The sequence below is a fragment of the Electrophorus electricus genome, chromosome 19, assembly GCF_041902795.1.
Source record: "Electrophorus electricus isolate QZ-2024a chromosome 19, ASM4190279v1, whole genome shotgun sequence".
NCBI classification, from domain to species: domain Eukaryota; kingdom Metazoa; phylum Chordata; class Actinopteri; order Gymnotiformes; family Gymnotidae; genus Electrophorus; species Electrophorus electricus.
In genome coordinates, this window is record NC_137515.1 from 1,738,625 (window position 1) to 1,760,466 (window position 21,842).

General features: G+C 44.4%; 1 protein-coding gene across 2 annotated transcripts; it reads right to left on the reverse strand.

Annotated features, from left to right (window-relative positions):
• Positions 1–642: 642 nt before the first annotated feature.
• Positions 643–16,546, reverse strand: rph3aa (rabphilin 3A homolog (mouse), a). Of its 2 annotated transcripts, none has more exons than XM_027032276.3 (17): positions 16,535–16,546; positions 7,966–8,100; positions 7,107–7,236; positions 6,638–6,721; positions 5,725–5,893; positions 5,542–5,580; positions 5,231–5,446; positions 4,859–5,035; positions 4,618–4,697; positions 4,365–4,439; positions 3,419–3,528; positions 3,201–3,327; positions 3,061–3,120; positions 2,596–2,747; positions 2,202–2,283; positions 1,894–1,990; positions 643–1,510 (listed from the first exon to the last, which is right to left on the reverse strand). In XM_027032276.3, exons 2-17 carry the CDS (start codon positions 8,070–8,072, stop codon positions 1,377–1,379), a joined length of 1,839 nt encoding a protein of 612 aa, XP_026888077.3. In that variant the 5' UTR covers positions 8,073–8,100; positions 16,535–16,546; the 3' UTR covers positions 643–1,376. The 2 variants fall into 2 exon arrangements, with proteins under 2 accessions (XP_026888077.3, XP_026888076.3); XM_027032275.3 differs by having other exon boundaries at positions 5,231–5,449.
• Positions 16,547–21,842: the final 5,296 nt, after the last annotated feature.

The window sequence follows — 21,842 nt, forward strand, 5'->3', positions numbered from 1 at the left end:
TAATGTATTTTCTGCATGGTCCCTGACAAAATAAACAAAATAATTAAATAAAAATGTTAAAATGTCAAAATAATACGTGCTATTTTATCCTTAATACATTTTGCTACTAACAGTACTAATAATGTTCACCCCATTTTATGTTCTGGCACTGAGCTGATGAAAAAGTCCTGAAACAGAAAAACAGGTGGTCATGAACTGTCATAGACCCTTAGAGCAGTGAAGATGTGTAGCTGTGGAATCACGGGTCATTGTTTTCTTTTGGTTGAATGAACAGTTTGTGAAGGCAGTCATAGTTTGTAAATGTAGAAAACATCAGTTGCCTCTAAATACTCAGTAGACATGCTGCCCGGAACATTTGGTCTGCCTTGTTCTGTGTCCACACCAAACGCTTTCTGATACGTTCTGTTGCACGAGTTGCTTCTGTTTCTGCATTTGTGGTGGGTTTTTTTTTGGACGCATAACAAAACATAACTTGGATAATGCTGGAAAATGTCATCAGCAGAAACACTAAAGTATAAAATTCAAACAAATCCTGTGTCAGACGGCAGAGCACATCATTTGGTGACCTTTGACCTTGATTTCGTGGGACAGTTCCACATACCATTATGAACGTTGTCATCATGATATAATAAATCAGTGGTCTTTTTGGGAGCCCATATTGATGCTTTAATGGTAATATTTAGATAATACACACATACATGAGTACTTAGTTCCGAGCAGGTAATGTGGTTAATCAGCTTTTATCATCAGTTAGGAATGTGACATGCAAGAATATGTAAGACAATGAACATGAATTCCATGTACAATATTATAAATATTGAATCCTCATGCATTTTGTATGTTAATATTAACCTACAGACAACAATATTCAAATTCATAATTAGATTTTGTGTGGCCAATGTTATATTAAATTTTAAAGTTCACAGTTTTTGATCAGTTTGGATAATTTAAAAAATATACATGATGTGAACTTTAATGGACAAAGCAGGATGTGGTACTATATAGTGTACAGTGCTAGGTTATTCACATTTTCACATTTCAACATTTTTTGGTGAAAGTTTTTTATGATTAAAATATTTTGTGACCTTTTACTTTGCAGTTTTCATCAGGCTGGTTAAGAACATGGCGTGGTGTCTCCTCTTAGCAGTCGCAAACTAGATGCAACACAGAGTGTCAGTATAACTATACCTAAAGCCCTAGTTATTTAAACTACCTAAAGCCCTAGTTATTTAAAAGTTCATCACAGGACTGCAATGCTTGGTGAAGAGCATGCTGTAGACTACAAGCACAGGTTAGGATGGTTTTAGGGGCAGCTGAAAATGCTGGAACACAGAATCACACTGTGACGAAGCGATGTGTGCGGACGCAGACGTGTTTCAGTCGTCAGTCTCCACGCTGTTCTGGCTGAACAGAACATGCCAGCGATCAATCTTCTTGTCATGGTTCTTCAGGCACTCGTACCAGTGCTTCAAACATTCGCCTTTGGCAGCAATGCCAAGGTGGCAGCCACCTGCATTTCTCACACACACATACACACACACACACACACACACACACACACACACATATACACACACACACACACACACACACACACACACACGCACGCACACGCACGCACACGCACAGACACACACACGCACGCACACACAGACACACGCACGCACGCACACACACACACGCACGCACACACACGCACGCACACACACACGCACACACACACGCACACATACACACGCACACAGACGCACGCACGCGCGCGCGCGCACACACGCACACGCGCGCACACACACGCGCGCGCACACACATTTTCTCAGTATCCTCAAATCTTCCAGCTGTATGGATGGATAACTCACGTTTATGTTGAACACATTACCAAGCATCTGAACATACCTATGAAGTCATTGGACCTGCCCATGTCATAATCCCAGACAGAGATGTCTAAAGTCTTCTTTGCGAGTTCGCTGTGTTTGATGTCATAGCTAAACTCCTGAGAAAAATAAACAAAAACAAAGAAAACAGTCACTGCAGAAGCCTTTTGATGCAATATGAAGACAACAAGGAACCTGCTTTGTTTCGACACTTCAGGTCATAAATATTCCCTTTAGATGTCATGTTAATCTCATAATTCCAAGGGCACTGATGCTCTGTCTCCTATTAACCCAACAGACAGGCATGAACCAGACAGAGAGTGGGCAAACCTCATTAAACTCAGGGTTGAGGGTCTTCTTCTTGATCTGAGTTTTATTCTTGGCCTTTTTCCCAGTGTCAGGTTTTAGGCAACTATAGAACAGAAAAAATATCAGAAGAATATTAAGACGACAACAGCGGAAAATAAATTTAATAATCAAATAACACCCCATGGGATGTGACTAAGGTAAAATGCTGCCACAAACTCAATTTAATTTCAATCCATAAAAATGTTTAACCATAACCTAATTTGCATAATGTAAAATATACAGCTGTCATTTAATGGCACTGAGTTTTCCTTCAGCTGTGTGTCTGAAGGCTCTCGGCGCTCATTGACGCTCCCAAGGGCATGCAGTGTCACGACTGCGGTTGTTTTCCTCTTCAGACACAGGCGGTGATACCTACAGCTTGACAAAAGGGTCAGAGAAGCCGTTGGAGTCCATGGGAGCCAGATGGGCACAGCGGACGATGCCCACGACGAGACGGCTCTCCCGGCTGTGGTAGGTGAGCGACACCAGAATGCGACCTCGCTCTTCCACATCCATGCCCCCTGTCACCTGTAGCCACCAGTCAAACCCGCCAGTCAGAGAGGCTGCCACTGTAACGGGCACTTGCAGTCGCGCAAGGTCACGGAACGGTTCGTTCTCCCTGCCCTCATTAGCTAAGCGCCAGGGATGAATTAAATGAAAAGGACGTTTGAGGACAGATAATGCCACACAGTGCAAGACTGTGGCTCTCCAGGGCTGGGACTGCCCACCCGAGCGTGCATGCTATAGAAAAAAAAGATCACTCACTCACTAAAACCATGCAAAAATTTCAGCAATGGCTTCCACTAGTGGAGTAGCCATGCAGTGTGTCATATATCTTTACCTCCTCCACGTACAAGGCCATGCCACGGCCTGAACCTCCAGCAGTAGCTGTGCGCTTTACCTACATGTGTGAGGAACAAAGACAGTGTGTGAAACCCAAGAACACGTAATTGATCTAACAGCAGGAGCAGTGTGGCTTACCGGCACCATTCTCTCCAAACACACACTGAAGTCCTTCTTCTGGTTTGGTTTCAACTTCTTCAGAACCACACGGGTTTCCCCAATGAACTCATTATGGCCGAACTTGTCCTCATCACTCACAGAGAGTCTGGCAGGGGAAACATGGACACCAAGCACTTACGCTCTTGGAAATGTCAGGCTTTTTAAAGTGTGAGCTCTCGGAAAACCAGCCATCTTACCTGAGGGTCTTTCTCTGCATGTCATCTTTGGTAATGCCATGGTACACCAGGGTCTCGTTCCAAACAGGATTCAAAGTGCTATAGAGAGTCTTTGTGCGGAGCTTACTGGACTGAGGTCAAGACAAACAACACCCTTAGTCCTTGTTAAAAAATTCAGTTGTTTTTAATGTCAAGTATTATTAATGTGTATTTAGTCATGGATTTTTCCTGAATACCAATTATCGTGCACATACTAATTTAAAATAAGCATCGTTCTAAGATATCTGTGCAGGTGTGGCCCTCTAGGGTGGACCATTTAAACAGAAGGAAACCTTTATGTCTTCTGATTCGTTCCTTAAATCAAATGTGGTCTGCAAGACCCAAATCCAAATATAGAGGATCTGAATACTTTTAGATGCCTAGGTATGACCTTTGATAGCCTAGATATGACCTCTGACAGTGTCATTAGGGGACTAGGTATGACCTCTGATAGCCTAGATATGACCTCTGATGACCTCTCGTAGTGCTTTTGCAGTTTCAACCCTCCGCATGGATGTAGCTGATTAACACAGTAACACTACTACAAATAAACTGTAAACTCTATGACAACAATAACTGGAAGGGAGGAGAAAGGAAAGTTGTCCTGAAAGGGAAGGATGGTGTCAAGGGATATAAAAAAAAAAACAAGGAAAAAGAAAATGTTATCATGGTAGAGCTCGACAAACATTCCACTACAGGATTAGTGTTCAGTGGCTGAGTGCCATGTAACAGATATACATGTATGTATATTCTTCATAGAATCTCCATTACTCCAAAAGGGCTCCACTTCTGGGACAAGCATAAGGATAAAAAATGGATCTAATGGGAATCTTGTCTTCTAGGATGATAGAACATGTAAAGCAGGTGTAATTGTTTGTTCCTTTTAAAGAAGACGACACCCATCAGACCAAACGCGCGCACGTGTTACCTTGCTGGCTCCGGGGAGCAGGTGCAGCTTGACGTAAGGATCAGCCAGTCCATTGGAGTCCATTGGCTTGAGGCCCTTAAAAAGCGGCGTTGTGGTAAAAAGACAACATTCAGTCATGGCTTATGGTTACACACATTGCTATACGATCCATCTAAAACAATGGAGCAGGCTTTGCCACACATGAAAATAGACTTAAAGCAGAATTGCTCTCTTAAATCAACGTCCCACCGGCACGGGATCCGAAACACGATACCTTGGCTCTGAGGACGCTGCACTGCAAAGCGCTGCAGCTGTCGTCATAGAGCAGACTGAACTCCAGCAGTCCCAGAGTAGCTGAGAGAGGGAGCGAACATCAGAGTGCAGCCTCGACCAGGACGGCGACGACAAACGCAAACCACAAACTAGAGGCTAAAACCAGAGGCTAAAGAGACGCATGGCAAACAGTCTAGTCCAGTGGAGAACCTGCAGCGTCGGAAACACGACATTGGCCTTACTGGAGTCATCCGAGTCATAGTCGTCGGCATCTTCCTCCTCTTCCTTGGCAGCGGGGGGAGGGGGCCGTAGCGTGGCGAGGGCGCCACTTACGGACACGGACGGCATCTTGTTCTCCATTGGGGGTCGCGACCTGCACTCCGCCCAAGGCACTCCTTTCTCGGGATCACAAGTTCCCGCTGCAATCAAAATGCATTACGCGATGTTCGATTCAACCCTGCGGTACAGCACCACCAAAGGAGAACACTGGCGTGGTTGTTAAGTGAAGGTGTAACCCAACCAGGTCTCAAACCTACTGCTTCAGAGCCTGTCCATAAGCAGAAAAGCCTCTCCAAGGAAACGCAAAGGTTAACGAACCTTGGCACTCTGTTTACCTTTTTGGGTTGGCTTGAAGGCAGGAGCTGGCTGTGAAGGTCTACAGATCTGGACACGTTCTCCTTCCTCTACCACTGTCAGATTCAGTGTTCGCTCCTCAGATGCTTGTCTTGGACTGAAGCTCCCGTGCTCGGTTAGACGGGCCCCTACCACCACCGTCTCCCCCCAGACAACCACGTCCTCCTCCTGCTTCACCTGCTTGGGAGGTTCAGTTTCTGCTGTGTGCAAAGAAGCAGGAAACTGATATTCCAGTTTTCAGGCCTTTCTCATCTGTGACATTAAACACCACTGATGTGTATCGGCCGCTGACCTGGTATCTGCTGCCCTCTGCTGATAACCTGAGCACTGTCTGGATGAGAAAAATCAGAAACAACAGGGTAAATCAGTGATTTTTGCAACTTATAATGCATAATGAATGTATGCATATTTAACACATTTGCACATTTGCGCAAACTTCAACGCAAGCTGTTTTCACGGGGGCTGGCAAGCTAACCTCCTTTCTGTGCATGGACATACGAGTGAGCAGTTGTATTCTGGCCAGCTGGATCTTCAGATGCAGGGTTAGAGGCGCTGAGCTGTTGCTGCTTTGAGATGGCTAAGGGTGCAGGTAAGGTCTGCTGAGGAAACCCTCGGAAGAACCAGGCACCAGTCTGCTTCAGCACCTTGAGAAATATCAGGAAGATCTCAGATCTCTGATTATTTCCTCTGTATGACTGCAGATGGTTGTTGTATGGTTGATTATATCAGTGAAACAGACTAATCTGAACTTCAAACAATCTGCCCAGATGAAACAAACAATTTGTTTGTTTTCCATAGTCACTGTCCCTCTAGATATCTCTTTCAAGATTGTATTACATTACTGCAAATACAATTATAAACCATGATTTTCAATTCTATACCATAGAATTTCCATGAAGGCTTTATAATTAGCATTAGTTTTAACTCCCTGTGGGCGACGTCATGACATCACAGGATGTATTTTTCAGAAATACAAACTGCAGAGATGCTACAGAAGTTTGAACTCAGAAGCACAGAGGTTTCTAAAACAATGTTGAGTGTCTAAGGGATCACCTTCCTGAAAAACACCCATTATATCCAGATCTGGAACACTCCAGCCATCACAGTGATGAGGACACACAGGATCAGAAGCAAACAACTGTGTGCAGGATCCTACTGTTGACAGGCGGATTTTGCGCTCTGTGACAGCGGCGGTGAACCGGGTTACATCATCAAAGGTGTGAACCATCTCGTTATCGAACGAGAGCTTCTGAACATCAGTGTGCCAAACTGTCACGCAGAAGCAGACAAAAGGGTGCAGCGCCAAAGTGGTCTGGCACACAACCCTGGAAAGATCTCGGGCGCGTTGCAAGCAGACATGGAAGCGTCTTTGCTCCGAGCTCCCTCACCTCCTTGTGTTCACTGCAGATCTTGCACAGCCAGACGGCGCAGGATGGGTTGCCGATATAAGTGCTGCACGTGGTGCACACTTGCTGCAGGACAGACAGAAGACTGTGATGGTGCAGCCAACACACTCGCACGGCTCAGACGGCACCGTTTATTCTAGCGCTCATGTCCCGCCACAGCACTAGAGCTACGCTCCGTCGGTGATGAAGACAGATTCGGACATGACGAGGCGCTGTAGTTATTTACTGTTAATTGTAACATTTTAACTGTAATCATGCCAGAGCGTGTGTTACAGTTCGAAAATGTAACCTCTAATCTCATTCATCTGAAAAATGTGAAGCGTGTGGAAAAACATCTGCCGAGATGTTGGCCGTCTCAAGCCGGCAGTATGTTACGGACAGGTTTCAGCTCCATGCAGACTCCTCAGGAGGAGGCCCGGAGGTGTTCAGGTTGGCCCTGGTGCACACCTACCTTCTTACACTCCTGGCACGTGACGGAGCTGACGCCAGCCAAGCCGAACCGCTGGCCGCAGATCAGACAGCGCGAGTGGCCATCGCCGCGGGCAGTCCTCCTCATCCCATCCAGCCTCCTGACCAGACGCCTGCGGGACATGAGACGTCAGGGCGCAGGCTCAGCACCCCACCCCCACCCCCACACGCAGCTGCTCCGTCCAGCCCCAAGCAGACCGTATTAAAGTCCAACTGATGGGAGAAAGCAAGAGTTTTGACACTTTGCAAGCTGAGTGCTAGAGGAGAAGGGAAGGACATGCGTTAACAACTCAGAGAGACTGGAGGAGACCTGCACATCGTTCCTTTACTCCTACAGCTAATCTGCAGCTTTTCCAGCACTTGAGGGTTAAGGGTCTTGCTCAGGGGCCCAACAATGGGAACTTGAACTGGCAACCTTCTGATTACTAGTCCAGTACCTTCACCACTGTAAGGAGTCTAAATGCAATCCACCCATATCGCACGTTTCATGCTGAATTATTTCATGGAATCGTTCTATGGAATCATTTAAGGAATCGTTCTTTTGAACCATTCTATGGAATCGTACTATGGAGAAGGTGCAAGCAAGCTCCTCTACAGGCCTGGTAGAAATAGCTGTTGATTTAAAACCAAAGGTGTTAACCCATAGAAGTGAACAGTGTTCCTCAACCCAGCCTGGTGACCCCCAGATGCTCTATATTTCTATTTTGTGTCAGCTTCCAGCACAGCTGAACCAAGCCAGTGAATCCCTGGCATGGAAGTACCAGGTGCTTACAGCAAATATGTGCACCACATGATGAAGCCCACGGACTTTGGCCATGAGACGCTGAAGGAGCAATGCTCACCCAATCCTCTTTTGCTCCATGTCCTCCATGAGCTTGGCGCGAGCCAGCACGCTGTTGATGGTCTCCTTCTCCTCGTCCGTCAGCTCCTCTGCTCCTGCGACCTCCATGAGACCGGTGTTCCTCCCACAATGCACCCTGCAGCCACAGCGAGAGCAGATGGGTGGCACATGCTTCCACCAACACTGCCACATTTGCTGCAGCAACAACGTGCCGTCCAACCGCCAGGGGGACTTTTAGCTGGCCACGGTATTCCAACTGATACAGCACATGCAGTAAACGCCGGACACCTTATATCAAATAGAATATTTAAAGCAGTTTTATTACACCCAGAATCCTGGGGAGTTGATGTGTGTGAGTCCAAGGCCACTGTTGGGGTGAAGATTCCCATTCCAGCAGCTCAGGGCTTTGGCTCTTTTGGGTCAATGGCCTTGGATGTTCTTGTTTCGCTGCGACTTCACATAGACTACCGTGGACAACAAACAGACACTGAACAAGCCCTCCTGTTGCAACATTTCTGTAAGATGCTGACTGTTGTGGGACGCTGTCTCCATGACATTCAGTGGTTTATCTTACTGCTGTTCGCTGTACTGTTAACTACATTCCTCCAGTTTGGGGGACCTTCAGTGCTGGTTTATTGCTGACTCACCAATGGTGAAAGTCACAGTTTTCTAAACACTTTAATCAAACACATTTAACACCATTAACACCATTAATGACTCGCATATATGCCTCCTCCTTTTCTCCGGTCTTGGTCAGACATCAGTTCTACGCTTGATCTTGCTATCAAAGAGGTACGATTAGGTCAAAAGAAATCCTAGCCTTGTAGACTATCTGAAAGTCAAGTTTTCCTGATGTCAACCACCGCACAACCTCAGCTCTGACCACGTGACTTATTGCATCCAAATTTCTAATGACTTTATTTACAATGACTGGCATCAGTTGTATTGTCAGTTAAGTGAAAGGCAAATAATAAATGTCATTATGTTATGGTAACTATGAGTGAACATCAGAGGTGTCGGTCATTTGAAATCTGATCAAACATTTTTGAAGCACAAAAGTGTTTCACTGACCTCTTTTCCATTTTATAGATTATTATTTGGTCAAGGAAAACGGCTGAAATGATACTGAACCTCCTGAACACCATCTAGTGAAGATTCACGTACCTCAATTACTGTGACTGTTAAACCATATTTACTATACAGATGCTATAAAGAACATAAAGCATTGTGTGTTGCAAGTTATCATAAAAATAGTGTCTTATATAACAAACAAGATCAAATCACATTTCAGGAGTCAGAAATCCAGGTTATTTCTGATGGGTTCATAAAGTTTCTCTCCCAAATACATGTCAGTTGCTCCAGTACATAGCTGCACCGAATTAATATTAAATGAGTGAAAAACATTGGTGGTGTAGCGTTTGACATCCCACTGCTCTTTTTGGCTTCGCGGCATTAGTGTGATTCTGCTCTTCCCCCCCACAGATTGAAATGTGGAGGAGAGAACCCGGACAGTGAGGTGACTCAGCAGAAGACGTGACTGACTGCTGTCTAGGGGTGGATGGCACAGAGTGGAAGAGGCATCAGGCCGAGGAGGGAGGGAGGGAGAGAGGGAGGAAGATCAGCGATCGGAAACCACATTGCACTTCCCATCACTGTCACTATTCATCTCATCAAGGCTTTTCAAAGGCATCATGCAAGTCGTGAAGAAAGTGCAGATTCTGGCCCTCGATAACATTGGTCTGCAGCTTCGAACGTGTGTGTGTTCATTCCTGAGCTGGAAATGAGGGTAAGGTTTAAATCAGTGCACTAAATTAAGACTCTAATGCGATTGACTTATAAGCTAGGTTTATTCATATGGTATCGGTGCCCTGCGTAGGTCTTTGTAAAGATTTTACTGTCTGGTTCAAGCACTACGGGGTTAAGTTGGTGCATAATTTTCATGTACTTTCATCTTTTCAGGGTGCAGTAATAGATTAGATTCAAAAGACATTAGCAAACGCAGGCCTTATAACTCTGGTGTATCACATCTGGAACTGAACATGCAATTTTGTGCATATATATGTGACACACAGTGCCAGTGATAACTTATAATGATGGATCTTTTATGTATGATATGTATGGCTGCCTGAAAGGCTGCATCACTAACAGAGAGCACAACACACTGGGGCAGTGTGACCCCCAACACTTTCATTTACACTAATATCCAGTTAGAATCCACACAGTCAATATTAGATCTGGGTTCCTAATGCCGACTGGGCCAGCTTGACCAGTGACAAGGGCGGTGCATCACTCCCAACATCTAAATGTCATTCAGCACACTGATTGGATGAAAGTAATATGCTTCACCAGTATACAAATGAAGGTGCAGTTGAGGTTATTTATCTGCGAATGAGCTTCAGAACAGCTTGAATATGGTAATGAGGCTAAAGAATCGATCTGACCTTCCTGTTTGTCTAGTCATAATTCATAAAGCTGAAGCTAGAGGACTTTCATTGCTCTGGTATGCGGTACGTTAAGCTCTAGATTTCTAATGCACTCATGTTCAAGTATATGAAACATGAAATAAATAATGAGCAAACAACTGGACTGTAAGGTAACGCATTTTTATAGCTTTCAATGGAATGTGTGAAATGTAATTGTGAGCTTAATGAAGCTCAAATTAGAGCTGTAATAGTGCTGGAAAATACTATTGAGAGTTCAGTTTCATATAGCAGTACATGGCATTTCTGGTGTAACGGCCAAGTCAGTTCCAGAGGGCTTTCGGTTACACACCATTAGCCCTGGGAGAGTTGGAGGCAGTGGTGCCCATTTCATGATTTCACACAACAGGACCACACTGCCAAAGCCGCATGTTGTGAGTGCCATGACTGATTACATGGTCCCCGAATACTAAACACGAAAACCAGCATCAGCTCCACTCTGTCTCCGAAGCGGCTTTTAAATGTGCGTGTGTGCGCGCGCATCTCCACACCTAAGCGATCCCAGCATCGATGTTTCTCCTCCACAGTGCTCCACCCTCAGACTATTGCCTGACGTTATTGAGCTCTATGATACTGCTGCGTACAAAGAGCCCTGACGTATCAGGTCTCTGACCCCCACACCTGCTCCTACCATTCCAGTCTGTCTGCCCCCCCCCCACAGCTAAATCCAGGCTTCACTGTCCCCCAGCCATTACGTCTGCCAACGTAAAACTCCATCCATCTAAACCTCAAACCCAGTTTAAGAGCAGCCCTCGCCCTCAGGCAGATTCCGGTGAAACAGGTTGACGAGACACACAGATCAAAAGCAGGGTGTGGAAATTAACGAGAGCTGTTGTTCCATAAATGGGAGCCTGAGGTGGCGAGATGAAGGCTATTCTAAACACATTAATGCGCTACACAAACCACTATCTGTCTACCACTGAAACACGAGACCACCTTAACAAGGTCCGCATTCAATGTTGAGGAACCAGGACAGTTTGATGGTAAGTAGGCTGGCTACTGGAACAAACCACAACATGGACGGAGTAGAATGTACTACAGAGGCAAAGCCAATGAAAGTGTCTGTATGAAGGGACTGTAGATGAGGGATCAGGAAAAGGCCTTTACACACACACACACACACACACACACACACACACACACACACACACACACACACACACACACACACATACATATGTAATGAGAGAGACAGCGAGAGAGAGTCAAAATTGCAGTGAAATACCCAAGGTTTTCAGAGATACAGGATGTTTCAGACAGTGGTCCTTCATCGGAGTACTTTGCTTGCATAGCTGATGAAAGACTTCTGTCCCAAACATTGTGTTTCTCTGGAAACCTTGTGGATTCTGGAAGCTTGTTTCTCTGGAAACCTTGCAAACTTCACTGCAATATTGACATCATCTACAGTACACTGCAGTTACTCCCTGGACTTTTCTACACACACACACACACACACACACACACACACACACACACACACACATATTGTATACGGAATCATTCAAATTTGTTTCCATCTGTATTTCTAAGACAGCACTCAGCACTCCATTAATGTGTTGGTGTTTGTTTGTCTGTTTTGTTTTTCTTTGTTGAATGAATGCAAAGTGCATGTGTCAGCATGAGTGCATGCTCTGATCTAAGCCTGCATCACAGTATGGCTAATAGCTGGGAGACCTCACCCTTCTGATGACTTAGAGACCAAGGACCTCTTTCACAGTACTGGACTAAAGTTCTTACTTTCAAACTCACATTCTAAAAATAAGGGCAAATGTAGCATGGACAGGACAACTTTAGCTGAGAAATGAGACCGGCTCCAGAGGGCAATTAGAGAGAAGATGGTTGTAAACACATTTGATGGTGTCGCTTGGTAAATAGGTTTTCTACACTGTAAAAATCTGCAATATTTAATTGGCCCAATCCAGCCCCAGACTTCATCCTTGCACATTTCTTGTTCTAATACACTTAATTCAAAGAATTGGCAAATTAGCAAAGCACTCCAAGTTGAGCAATGATGGAGCAGGGAAGTTACTACACTGTTCATGCCAGTGAAACTCCACACACAGATACAAGACTAAGAATCCCATGGATCAGACCAAGGCATCCCGGTGGGGCTTGCTGAGGAACTAATAAGTTGGCCAGATATTACTGGAGAAGCTGTGATCAAAAGCAAAAAAGCCCAATGGCCAACTCTGTGGCCAGGAGGCCTGATGCCAGGTCTGTTCCCATGTGCTGGCAGGGAAAGCCACCATCCCTCTGCATCCGCTGCCCGCTGTGCTGGAGGGAGCTGTCACTAGTCCGGGAAAAGGAAGGGCAAACTGACGAGAACAGAAAAGGGGGAAATGGACCAGATGGACCGAGGATCTGGAGGTCTTCATTCTGAGCTTCTGAGGGTCTGTCCACAGCAAAACTGATTTTTTAAATGCCTAATATTTCAAAACGCTTCAATTTTTATGTCTACTAGATTTAAAATATAAAAATGTCATAAAATGATTCTATTTATTATAAGTATTAACCCATAATATGTTCGAGATTTCTACTAAACACTGAAGGGTATTTATAGACCCAAGTACACTATTGCCACATCTGTATCAGTGCAGAGGAGATGAACCAGCCTCCCCGGCTTCCCCAGGAGGATGAACCTTACCGTCATAAGAGCATCGATGAGTTCATCTCAAGCTCCATTTTGATGACGGTCTCTTATGAGTCTACACGTGTGTGCGTTGTCGGTCTAAAGTTACATCACAGCATACAGCCATGCTGCTACACGCTCCTGATGCTTTCTTTCTTGTGCCATCTGAATTAAATAGTTCCTCAAGAGCTATACCACTTGTGTCTTAACTTGGCCATGATGTGTTCCTCAGGGGTTCATTACTGGTCCTCTCTTAATCTGTGCTGACCTGTAAGTTGCCAAAGGGCTCATATAAAGTCCCTGAACACAAGCAAGGTGAAATACATTAAATGGACAAAGGTATTGGGACACCTACACATTACACCTACACCTGAGCTTTTATGACATGCCATTCTAAATCCATAGGCATTAAATAAGGAGTGGATCCCCCTTTGCCGCTATAACAGTGTCCACTCTTCTGGGGAGGCTTTCTACAAGATTTTGGAATGTGTTTGTGTGAATTTTAGTCCATTCATCCAGAAGAGCATTTGTGAGGTCAGACACTGACGTCTGGATGTGAGAGCCTGGCTTTCGATCTCCATACTAATTAATCCCAAAGGTGTTTGATGACGTTGAGGACAGGGTTCTGTGTGGGCCAGTGAAGTTCTTCCAGACCAGACTCAGCCAACCATGTTCTGGACTTTGCTCTGTGCACTGGGGCACAGTCATGCTGAAACAGAAAAGCCTTCCCCAAACTGTTCCCACAAAGTTGGGAGCATACAATTGTCCAAAATGTCTTGGCATGCTGAAGTATTAAGACTTCCCTTCACTGGAACTAAGGGGCCCAGACCAAACCCTGAAAAACAACCCCACAGCATTATCCCTCCTCCACCAAACTTTACAGTTGGCACAATACAATCAGGCTGTCAGAGAAGTGAGATTCGTCACTCCACAGAACGTTTCCACTGCTCCAGAGTCTCGTGGCGGCGTGCTTTACGCCACTCCATGCAACGCTCGGCATTGTGCTTGGTGACGTAAAACACGCGTGCAGCTGATCCGCCATGAAAACCCCTGACCTGAAGCTCTGGGTGCAGAGTTTGTGCTGACGTTAATGCCAGAGGAGATTTGGAATTCTGCAGTTATTGAGTCAGCAGAGCGTTGGCGACTTTTACACACTTGCAGACCCACTCAGAGACCCTAATTGGAAACTTTACACAGTCCGTCCCATCATAGCTGAGTTGCTGTGGTTCTTTCCACTGCTGGATAATACCACTCACAGCTGATCATGGAATATCCAGGAGGGAAGAAATTTCACTAACTGCCTAGTGGCAATGGTGGCATCCCAGTACAGTACTACGGTTGAATTCAGTGAGCTCTTTAGAACAACCTGTTCTTTCACAAATGTATGTAAAGGGAAACTGCATGGCTAGGAGATTGAATTCATGTACCTCTCACAATGTGACTAAATGAAACACCTGAGTTGCATGATTAAGAGGTGTGTCCCGATACATTTATCAATGTAGCATAAAGGAGGCATGCCCCTGCCTATCTTTCTATATCAGGAGAGGAGGCCGACGTCTGATTGCGAGTGTTGTCAGTAAGGCTCATGCTGCCATGAATCACATGATTCAGTAGTTTATATTTCAGCAAAAGCACCAAACGAGAACAATGGCTTTGTCCTCCAGGTGCGTGGTGCTCAGTAATCCTCCGCCTCACGTCAGCTGACAGTGAGGGACACCCTCTCATAACCACAACACAGGTGAAAAGGACTTGTGACTTTGCATCTTGTAAGACTGTGATGGAGGCTTAATCTCCTCTGATGGAGAGCCTGTGATCTGCCATGGAGCGCAGCAGCTATACCAAACTACAAGCAGCTGTACAGTCGCAGTTTACTGTAACCAGACAGAATGTTTTAGTCACCGAGTTCCTGCTTTGCCATGTATATATTACCATATATTATATTATTCTGACACTAGGCTGGCATTAGCATGACATTTGCATCGTCTGCTGAAATATCTGTCATGAGGGATGAAAATGTGAATTGTCTAATGCAATGTGTTCATCCACTGAACTGCTGACTGTCCGAGAGGCTACGGAAGTGAGAGAATCCTACTCTGGGTAAAAATCACGACTGGAGATGTTCTTGCCCAAAATAGTCCTACACTGGTGAACATCTGCAAAGGTCTGCAGAGCATCTGCATGTAACTGCACGTAACTGTACCATAATCATGGTATTGTGTTTGTTTCTCTTTTTCATTAAGCAAATATCTCATTTATTTATCTATTTATTTGTTGTTTTCACGACTTCCATTATGTTTGATTTCCCTTAGTATTTCACTTCAGGAGAGTCAAAACCATGCTGAGCTGTTCGGTACATGCCTTCACATCCAGTAAGTGCAGTTCTGATCATCATACATTAAGAACAGTAACAACAACATTCTCCGAGACCCCAGCGTGACATAACTGGGAATGAAGTTTGTAAGGATCACCTGGGGAAATGTAACCACATCTGTCTCTTGCTTTCTTTGAGGCACCGTTTCTTCTTCATTATAGTCATCTGTGGTCTCACAAAGCCTCTGATCACATTAACGGTGGTGAACACGCGATTCTATGAATCTTTATCTATGAGAAAGATGAGGTCAAAGATGTTCAGCTTTATGACTCAGTTTTTTTTTCTAATCTATCACTTTTTATTGCTTTTTAATGTCGGCACATCTAATCCTTACAGCCGTAGAAGAGTCACATCACTTTATATAATACTCCCATTATGGCCCTCGTCAAGATGCGTGTGTGACTCACGCGCTCTCCAACTACTACTGTGCAGCTGCACTGGAAAATGCAAGAAGCCTTCCATAATTTCTGTATATCTCCATGCTTGATAAACTACACTTAAAGAAAGAGTCATGAGCTGGATTAGAATTCCACAACTCATATTAAACAATTCGGACAAACTTCTTTTCCCTTTTAGAACCCTTTAACCCACCTCATTTCATCTTACCAGTGATTACATTACATATTGCGCATATACAATAAAAAAGAAAAAGAGCTTTTTTACTGATAAACTGAGAAGATAGGTCAATTAACCAGTTTCATTAAGATTCATATGATTCGTAGGTTAATGATCCAAAAAGTATAATAACCATCAGCAGAGCAGTTATGACCAGATGATTGTTAATACTTATTTAAATATTCTTTAGAGAGCATGATGATAAGAGCTAATGGAAGAAGCTACAATACAGGACCCTCTCTTCACAAAATGCTGTAGCCTACAACCTACGATGGTATTAACTTATACAATAATGTGGTTTGCGGCTGCTATGTTTTATTCCCAAAATCTTATTCAAATTCATAAATCAAGACATTGTATACATGTCTAACTAGAAGTTCTCCCATACTCCAACTTCACCTGAAGACAAAGATGCAATAATAACTCCATTAATTGTCCGCCGTGTGCGTTTGGTTGCCAGTGCGAGAGAACTTACCCGCAGTTCGACGTTCTCAGTCTGATTGGATGACGCAGGGAACGTATTGTTCACACCCACATACAGCCAGCGACACTTGGGTGCGTGCCGACGCTGGAGAGAAAGACGCACCCGTGATCCGTCAGCTCGCCGTCTCCCCGCTGCAACACCGACCCCGCTCCCTCAGCACGCACAGCGAAAAGGCTCCACTTCGACATGCTAGGTGAGCAAACGTTAAAACACTCACGGCATTCCCAGGGTAGCTCCTTCCAGCCTGCCCCCACACAAATCAGTAGCGCAACACAAACCTGCAGTGTATTATTATATAAGATAATTATGTTAATAATAATGATCATCATCACGTTTTGTTTATTTAATAACATTCTACAACTATTTGGAATATAAATATATTGAGATATATGATTTACATGTATTGCCCCTCCCTTTACATGCCCTTCTAGTGCGCCACAGCGTTATTGCCATCTTGTGGTAAGTGCACGTGACTCGTACAATCCGACACGCGACCTGCAGCTATAAGGAAAGAAGTGTTGATCCTAAACGAAGAGAAAGTTCAGATCACGCCAGCACAAAATCCGAAGAGCTAGCCTAAACTGAGAAAAACGAGCATGGAGTACGTATTAAATAATCATTTAATCTGATACGAGACGCAAGTTCCACAGCACATGGTTTGCATAATTCACGTTTTCTTAGTTTCTGGTGTCTGCCATGGGGCTTATTTAAGAGTGGGGTCTACTCTCAGCCTGCTGCCTGTTCACTGTCTTCTACCCCTGACATCTCTTCAGAAGGGCGGGCTCGTTTTACTTGTGAGCTGAATCAGGTGTGTTGGATCAGGAAAACAAGACTGAAAACCAGAAGGTGTCTTCTAAGGAAGAGAAGACGACTTATTGCAAGCTGCGAGTGCTTCCATTAGGGGTTTACTTGAACTGGCAGAGTTTGGATATAACAGCACGTCTCTGCTATTGCGTGTTCAGAGTACAGCCTCGTGTTTAAGTCCTGGGGGTTGAGCCAGATCCGAATACGCTATTCGGCAAAGCACTAATAGTACAATTTTATGAATATTTATGTCGTACAGATATTTTTTTAAATTATTTGTTTAAGGGAAGAAATAAAGAACATGTCGGATGGTTGGTGTTCTAGCAAGGCTGCTATGCCACGTTTTCAGAGACGCCGACGCAGCGCAGTTTTTCTGAAACAGTTTTTGCAGACACAGATAGCTTAGCTGTCTGCCGGTTAAGTTACCTCATGTTTCTCAAACACACTCACAACAGCCATTTCATATCCTGACATCAGAAGTGCGATCAAACAGAATGGTTACCGCACCCCTAGCCACCCGAGGTCACCAAGGTCCACGTCTCGGTCATTTCTTTTAATGCCGAAAAATCACATTTGAAGCTACTAAACTTCTCCGACGAGACGAAAGTGTCTTAATTGCGTTTTGACGCGCTATTTAGTGTCCGCTGTGGGCGCAAGCGCAATACTGGCGTAATTAAACGCAATTTACGCACGTTGGCACTGCAGCAGGTCGCGCGTGTATAAACGGGCCCGTTACCAGTTACACAAAGCGATGGTTAAGAAACCTTCCAGACACTAACGTGGTACAGCGTATGAAACATATTAAATGTGCAATCAGAAGACGGCTGCTGTGTGCGTAATGATTGTCAACGATGTTACGTTTGAATTCCCTGCTCTCTTTTGACTCGTTCCTGCCAAATTCTAGGGATTCTGATCAACGCAGCAATGCCTGGAGAAAGGCTGCAGAGGTTGTTGGTGTATCCCGTGGGATTTGAAGAGTATTGTGGCGTTTTATAAGAAAGGTTAACCATATATTTTGCTCACGCGCTAGTTTAGTTATGAAGCTCATTCAGTCTGATTGGATGACGCAGGGAACGTATTGTTCACACCCACATACAGCCAGCGACACTTGGGTGCGTGCCGACGCTGGAGAGAAAGACGCACCCGTGATCCGTCAGCTCGCCGTCTCCCCGCTGCAACACCGACCCCGCTCCCTCAGCACGCACAGCGAAAAGGCTCCACTTCGACATGCTAGGTGAGCAAACGTTAAAACACTCACGGCATTCCCAGGGTAGCTCCTTCCAGCCTGCCCCCACACAAATCAGTAGCGCAACACAAACCTGCAGTGTATTATTATATAAGATAATTATGTTAATAATAATGATCATCATCACGTTTTGTTTATTTAATAACATTCTACAACTATTTGGAATATAAATATATTGAGATATATGATTTACATGTATTGCCCCTCCCTTTACATGCCCTTCTAGTGCGCCACAGCGTTATTGCCATCTTGTGGTAAGTGCACGTGACTCGTACAATCCGACACGCGACCTGCAGCTATAAGGAAAGAAGTGTTGATCCTAAACGAAGAGAAAGTTCAGATCACGCCAGCACAAAATCCGAAGAGCTAGCCTAAACTGAGAAAAACGAGCATGGAGTACGTATTAAATAATCATTTAATCTGATACGAGACGCAAGTTCCACAGCACATGGTTTGCATAATTCACGTTTTCTTAGTTTCTGGTGTCTGCCATGGGGCTTATTTAAGAGTGGGGTCTACTCTCAGCCTGCTGCCTGTTCACTGTCTTCTACCCCTGACATCTCTTCAGAAGGGCGGGCTCGTTTTACTTGTGAGCTGAATCAGGTGTGTTGGATCAGGAAAACAAGACTGAAAACCAGAAGGTGTCTTCTAAGGAAGAGAAGACGACTTATTGCAAGCTGCGAGTGCTTCCATTAGGGGTTTACTTGAACTGGCAGAGTTTGGATATAACAGCACGTCTCTGCTATTGCGTGTTCAGAGTACAGCCTCGTGTTTAAGTCCTGGGGGTTGAGCCAGATCCGAATACGCTATTCGGCAAAGCACTAATAGTACAATTTTATGAATATTTATGTCGTACAGATATTTTTTTAAATTATTTGTTTAAGGGAAGAAATAAAGAACATGTCGGATGGTTGGTGTTCTAGCAAGGCTGCTATGCCACGTTTTCAGAGACGCCGACGCAGCGCAGTTTTTCTGAAACAGTTTTTGCAGACACAGATAGCTTAGCTGTCTGCCGGTTAAGTTACCTCATGTTTCTCAAACACACTCACAACAGCCATTTCATATCCTGACATCAGAAGTGCGATCAAACAGAATGGTTACCGCACCCCTAGCCACCCGAGGTCACCAAGGTCCACGTCTCGGTCATTTCTTTTAATGCCGAAAAATCACATTTGAAGCTACTAAACTTCTCCGACGAGACGAAAGTGTCTTAATTGCGTTTTGACGCGCTATTTAGTGTCCGCTGTGGGCGCAAGCGCAATACTGGCGTAATTAAACGCAATTTACGCACGTTGGCACTGCAGCAGGTCGCGCGTGTATAAACGGGCCCGTTACCAGTTACACAAAGCGATGGTTAAGAAACCTTCCAGACACTAACGTGGTACAGCGTATGAAACATATTAAATGTGCAATCAGAAGACGGCTGCTGTGTGCGTAATGATTGTCAACGATGTTACGTTTGAATTCCCTGCTCTCTTTTGACTCGTTCCTGCCAAATTCTAGGGATTCTGATCAACGCAGCAATGCCTGGAGAAAGGCTGCAGAGGTTGTTGGTGTATCCCGTGGGATTTGAAGAGTATTGTGGCGTTTTATAAGAAAGGTTAACCATATATTTTGCTCACGCGCTAGTTTAGTTATGAAGCTCATTCAGTCTGATTGGATGACGCAGGGAACGTATTGTTCACACCCACATACAGCCAGCTGAAGAGGACGAATATCCAGTAGGGCCCCAGTGGTTAAGTACCCAGCACAGCCCTGTGCCTGTGCTGCATGCCAACAGTCAAGTTTCACCTGAGAAAGCAAGAAGGCCTCAGGCTTGACAAATTCACCTCATTAATTCAGAAAATCTGACTGGAGAAGTCGACGAGCCCACTGCCTGCAGTCTGACAACACAGATGTAAGATTGCTAATGACCAGTGTACCCTGGCTGACATAGTAAAAAAAACAACAGATGCAGAATTTTTCAGGGCCTTATTTTTACCCTAGCTAAAAAGAAGGTAAACCAGAAACCAGCATGGGGCAATAAACAGAATGTCAGAATGCTGGTTAATTAGATCACACCCTAATTCACCTCGGGGCTGACGTAGCCCATTAGCTGGGTGTTCCTGGTGATGTTAGCCACACGCTGCAGCTCATGGACGGTGGCCTGCTTAAAGGCCACCTGACGCCTGCCCTCATCTGAGACGTGTCCTTTTCCCTGGAGTGCTGTGTCAATCTCCTGCTGGCAGAGATCTGAATAATAAAAAGGCAAAGTGCAGAATGAATTCTGGTATCTGTTCCATGCAATTTGATACTGTGCCATAAATGAAAAAGAATATCACAGATGTTTTCCATATAATTAATTACAGCATTGTGAAAATCTTGTGCATCACTCATCACTTGGCTTTTATCAGGACAAAAACATTAATCTGAGACATGCTTCCATTTTTAATAAAACCAAGGCTGTAGTCACAATACATATTGTGGGGGAGATGTCCCACCAATACTGAGATATGCTCAAAATATTCCCCCCCAATATACTGAGGTAAAAAATACATTTATTCCACTCACTAACTTTGCCCAGTGTTAGGCGCTGTCAGTGTGATCCGTTTTTGATGGGACATTTATTGTATCATTATTGTAACTCCATACCACCCTAGCAGCTCTGCTGACGAGTTTACGTCTCTCACCTGCAGGAAAAGGTAACGTCTATGTCAATGCATCATTTTGTGCTGAAATTGTAGAAATAAATAATATTTTGCTAAAAAGTGTCTATATTTGTATGAAGTGGGAATAACATTTTTGGTGAAAATGGGCCAATTTGCGAATGATCACTACTGATGTTAACCATCAAAACTAAGTTACCTGGAAGGTTAATTAGCCACACATTCATGCAGCATCAGACAATGATCTAATCCAACAACACAGGCATATTCAACTAACGTTAATGTTTTTATATTTTGTTATATTTGCTAGGAATCCCACGTGACGTCTCAGTCATTGTAGTAATGCATGTGAACAAGTAGAGAGTGGCAGGTTTAGTTTAGTGTATCTTCATACAATATCCTGTGTACCTGTATCTGCTTATGATAAATGGCATTATTAGTGTTGGTTTGAAAAAGTGAAAGCAGATTTTTCTTAGTCAGCTTCTGTCAGCTTTCATTCACAGTCTTGTATAAGAGGAAGAGTGACAGTGACATTCAGCAGTAAACATCAGAAAAAAAATCAAAGTAAGCTGTGAGAAAATGAGGCAGCCTTTCTGAAAGAATT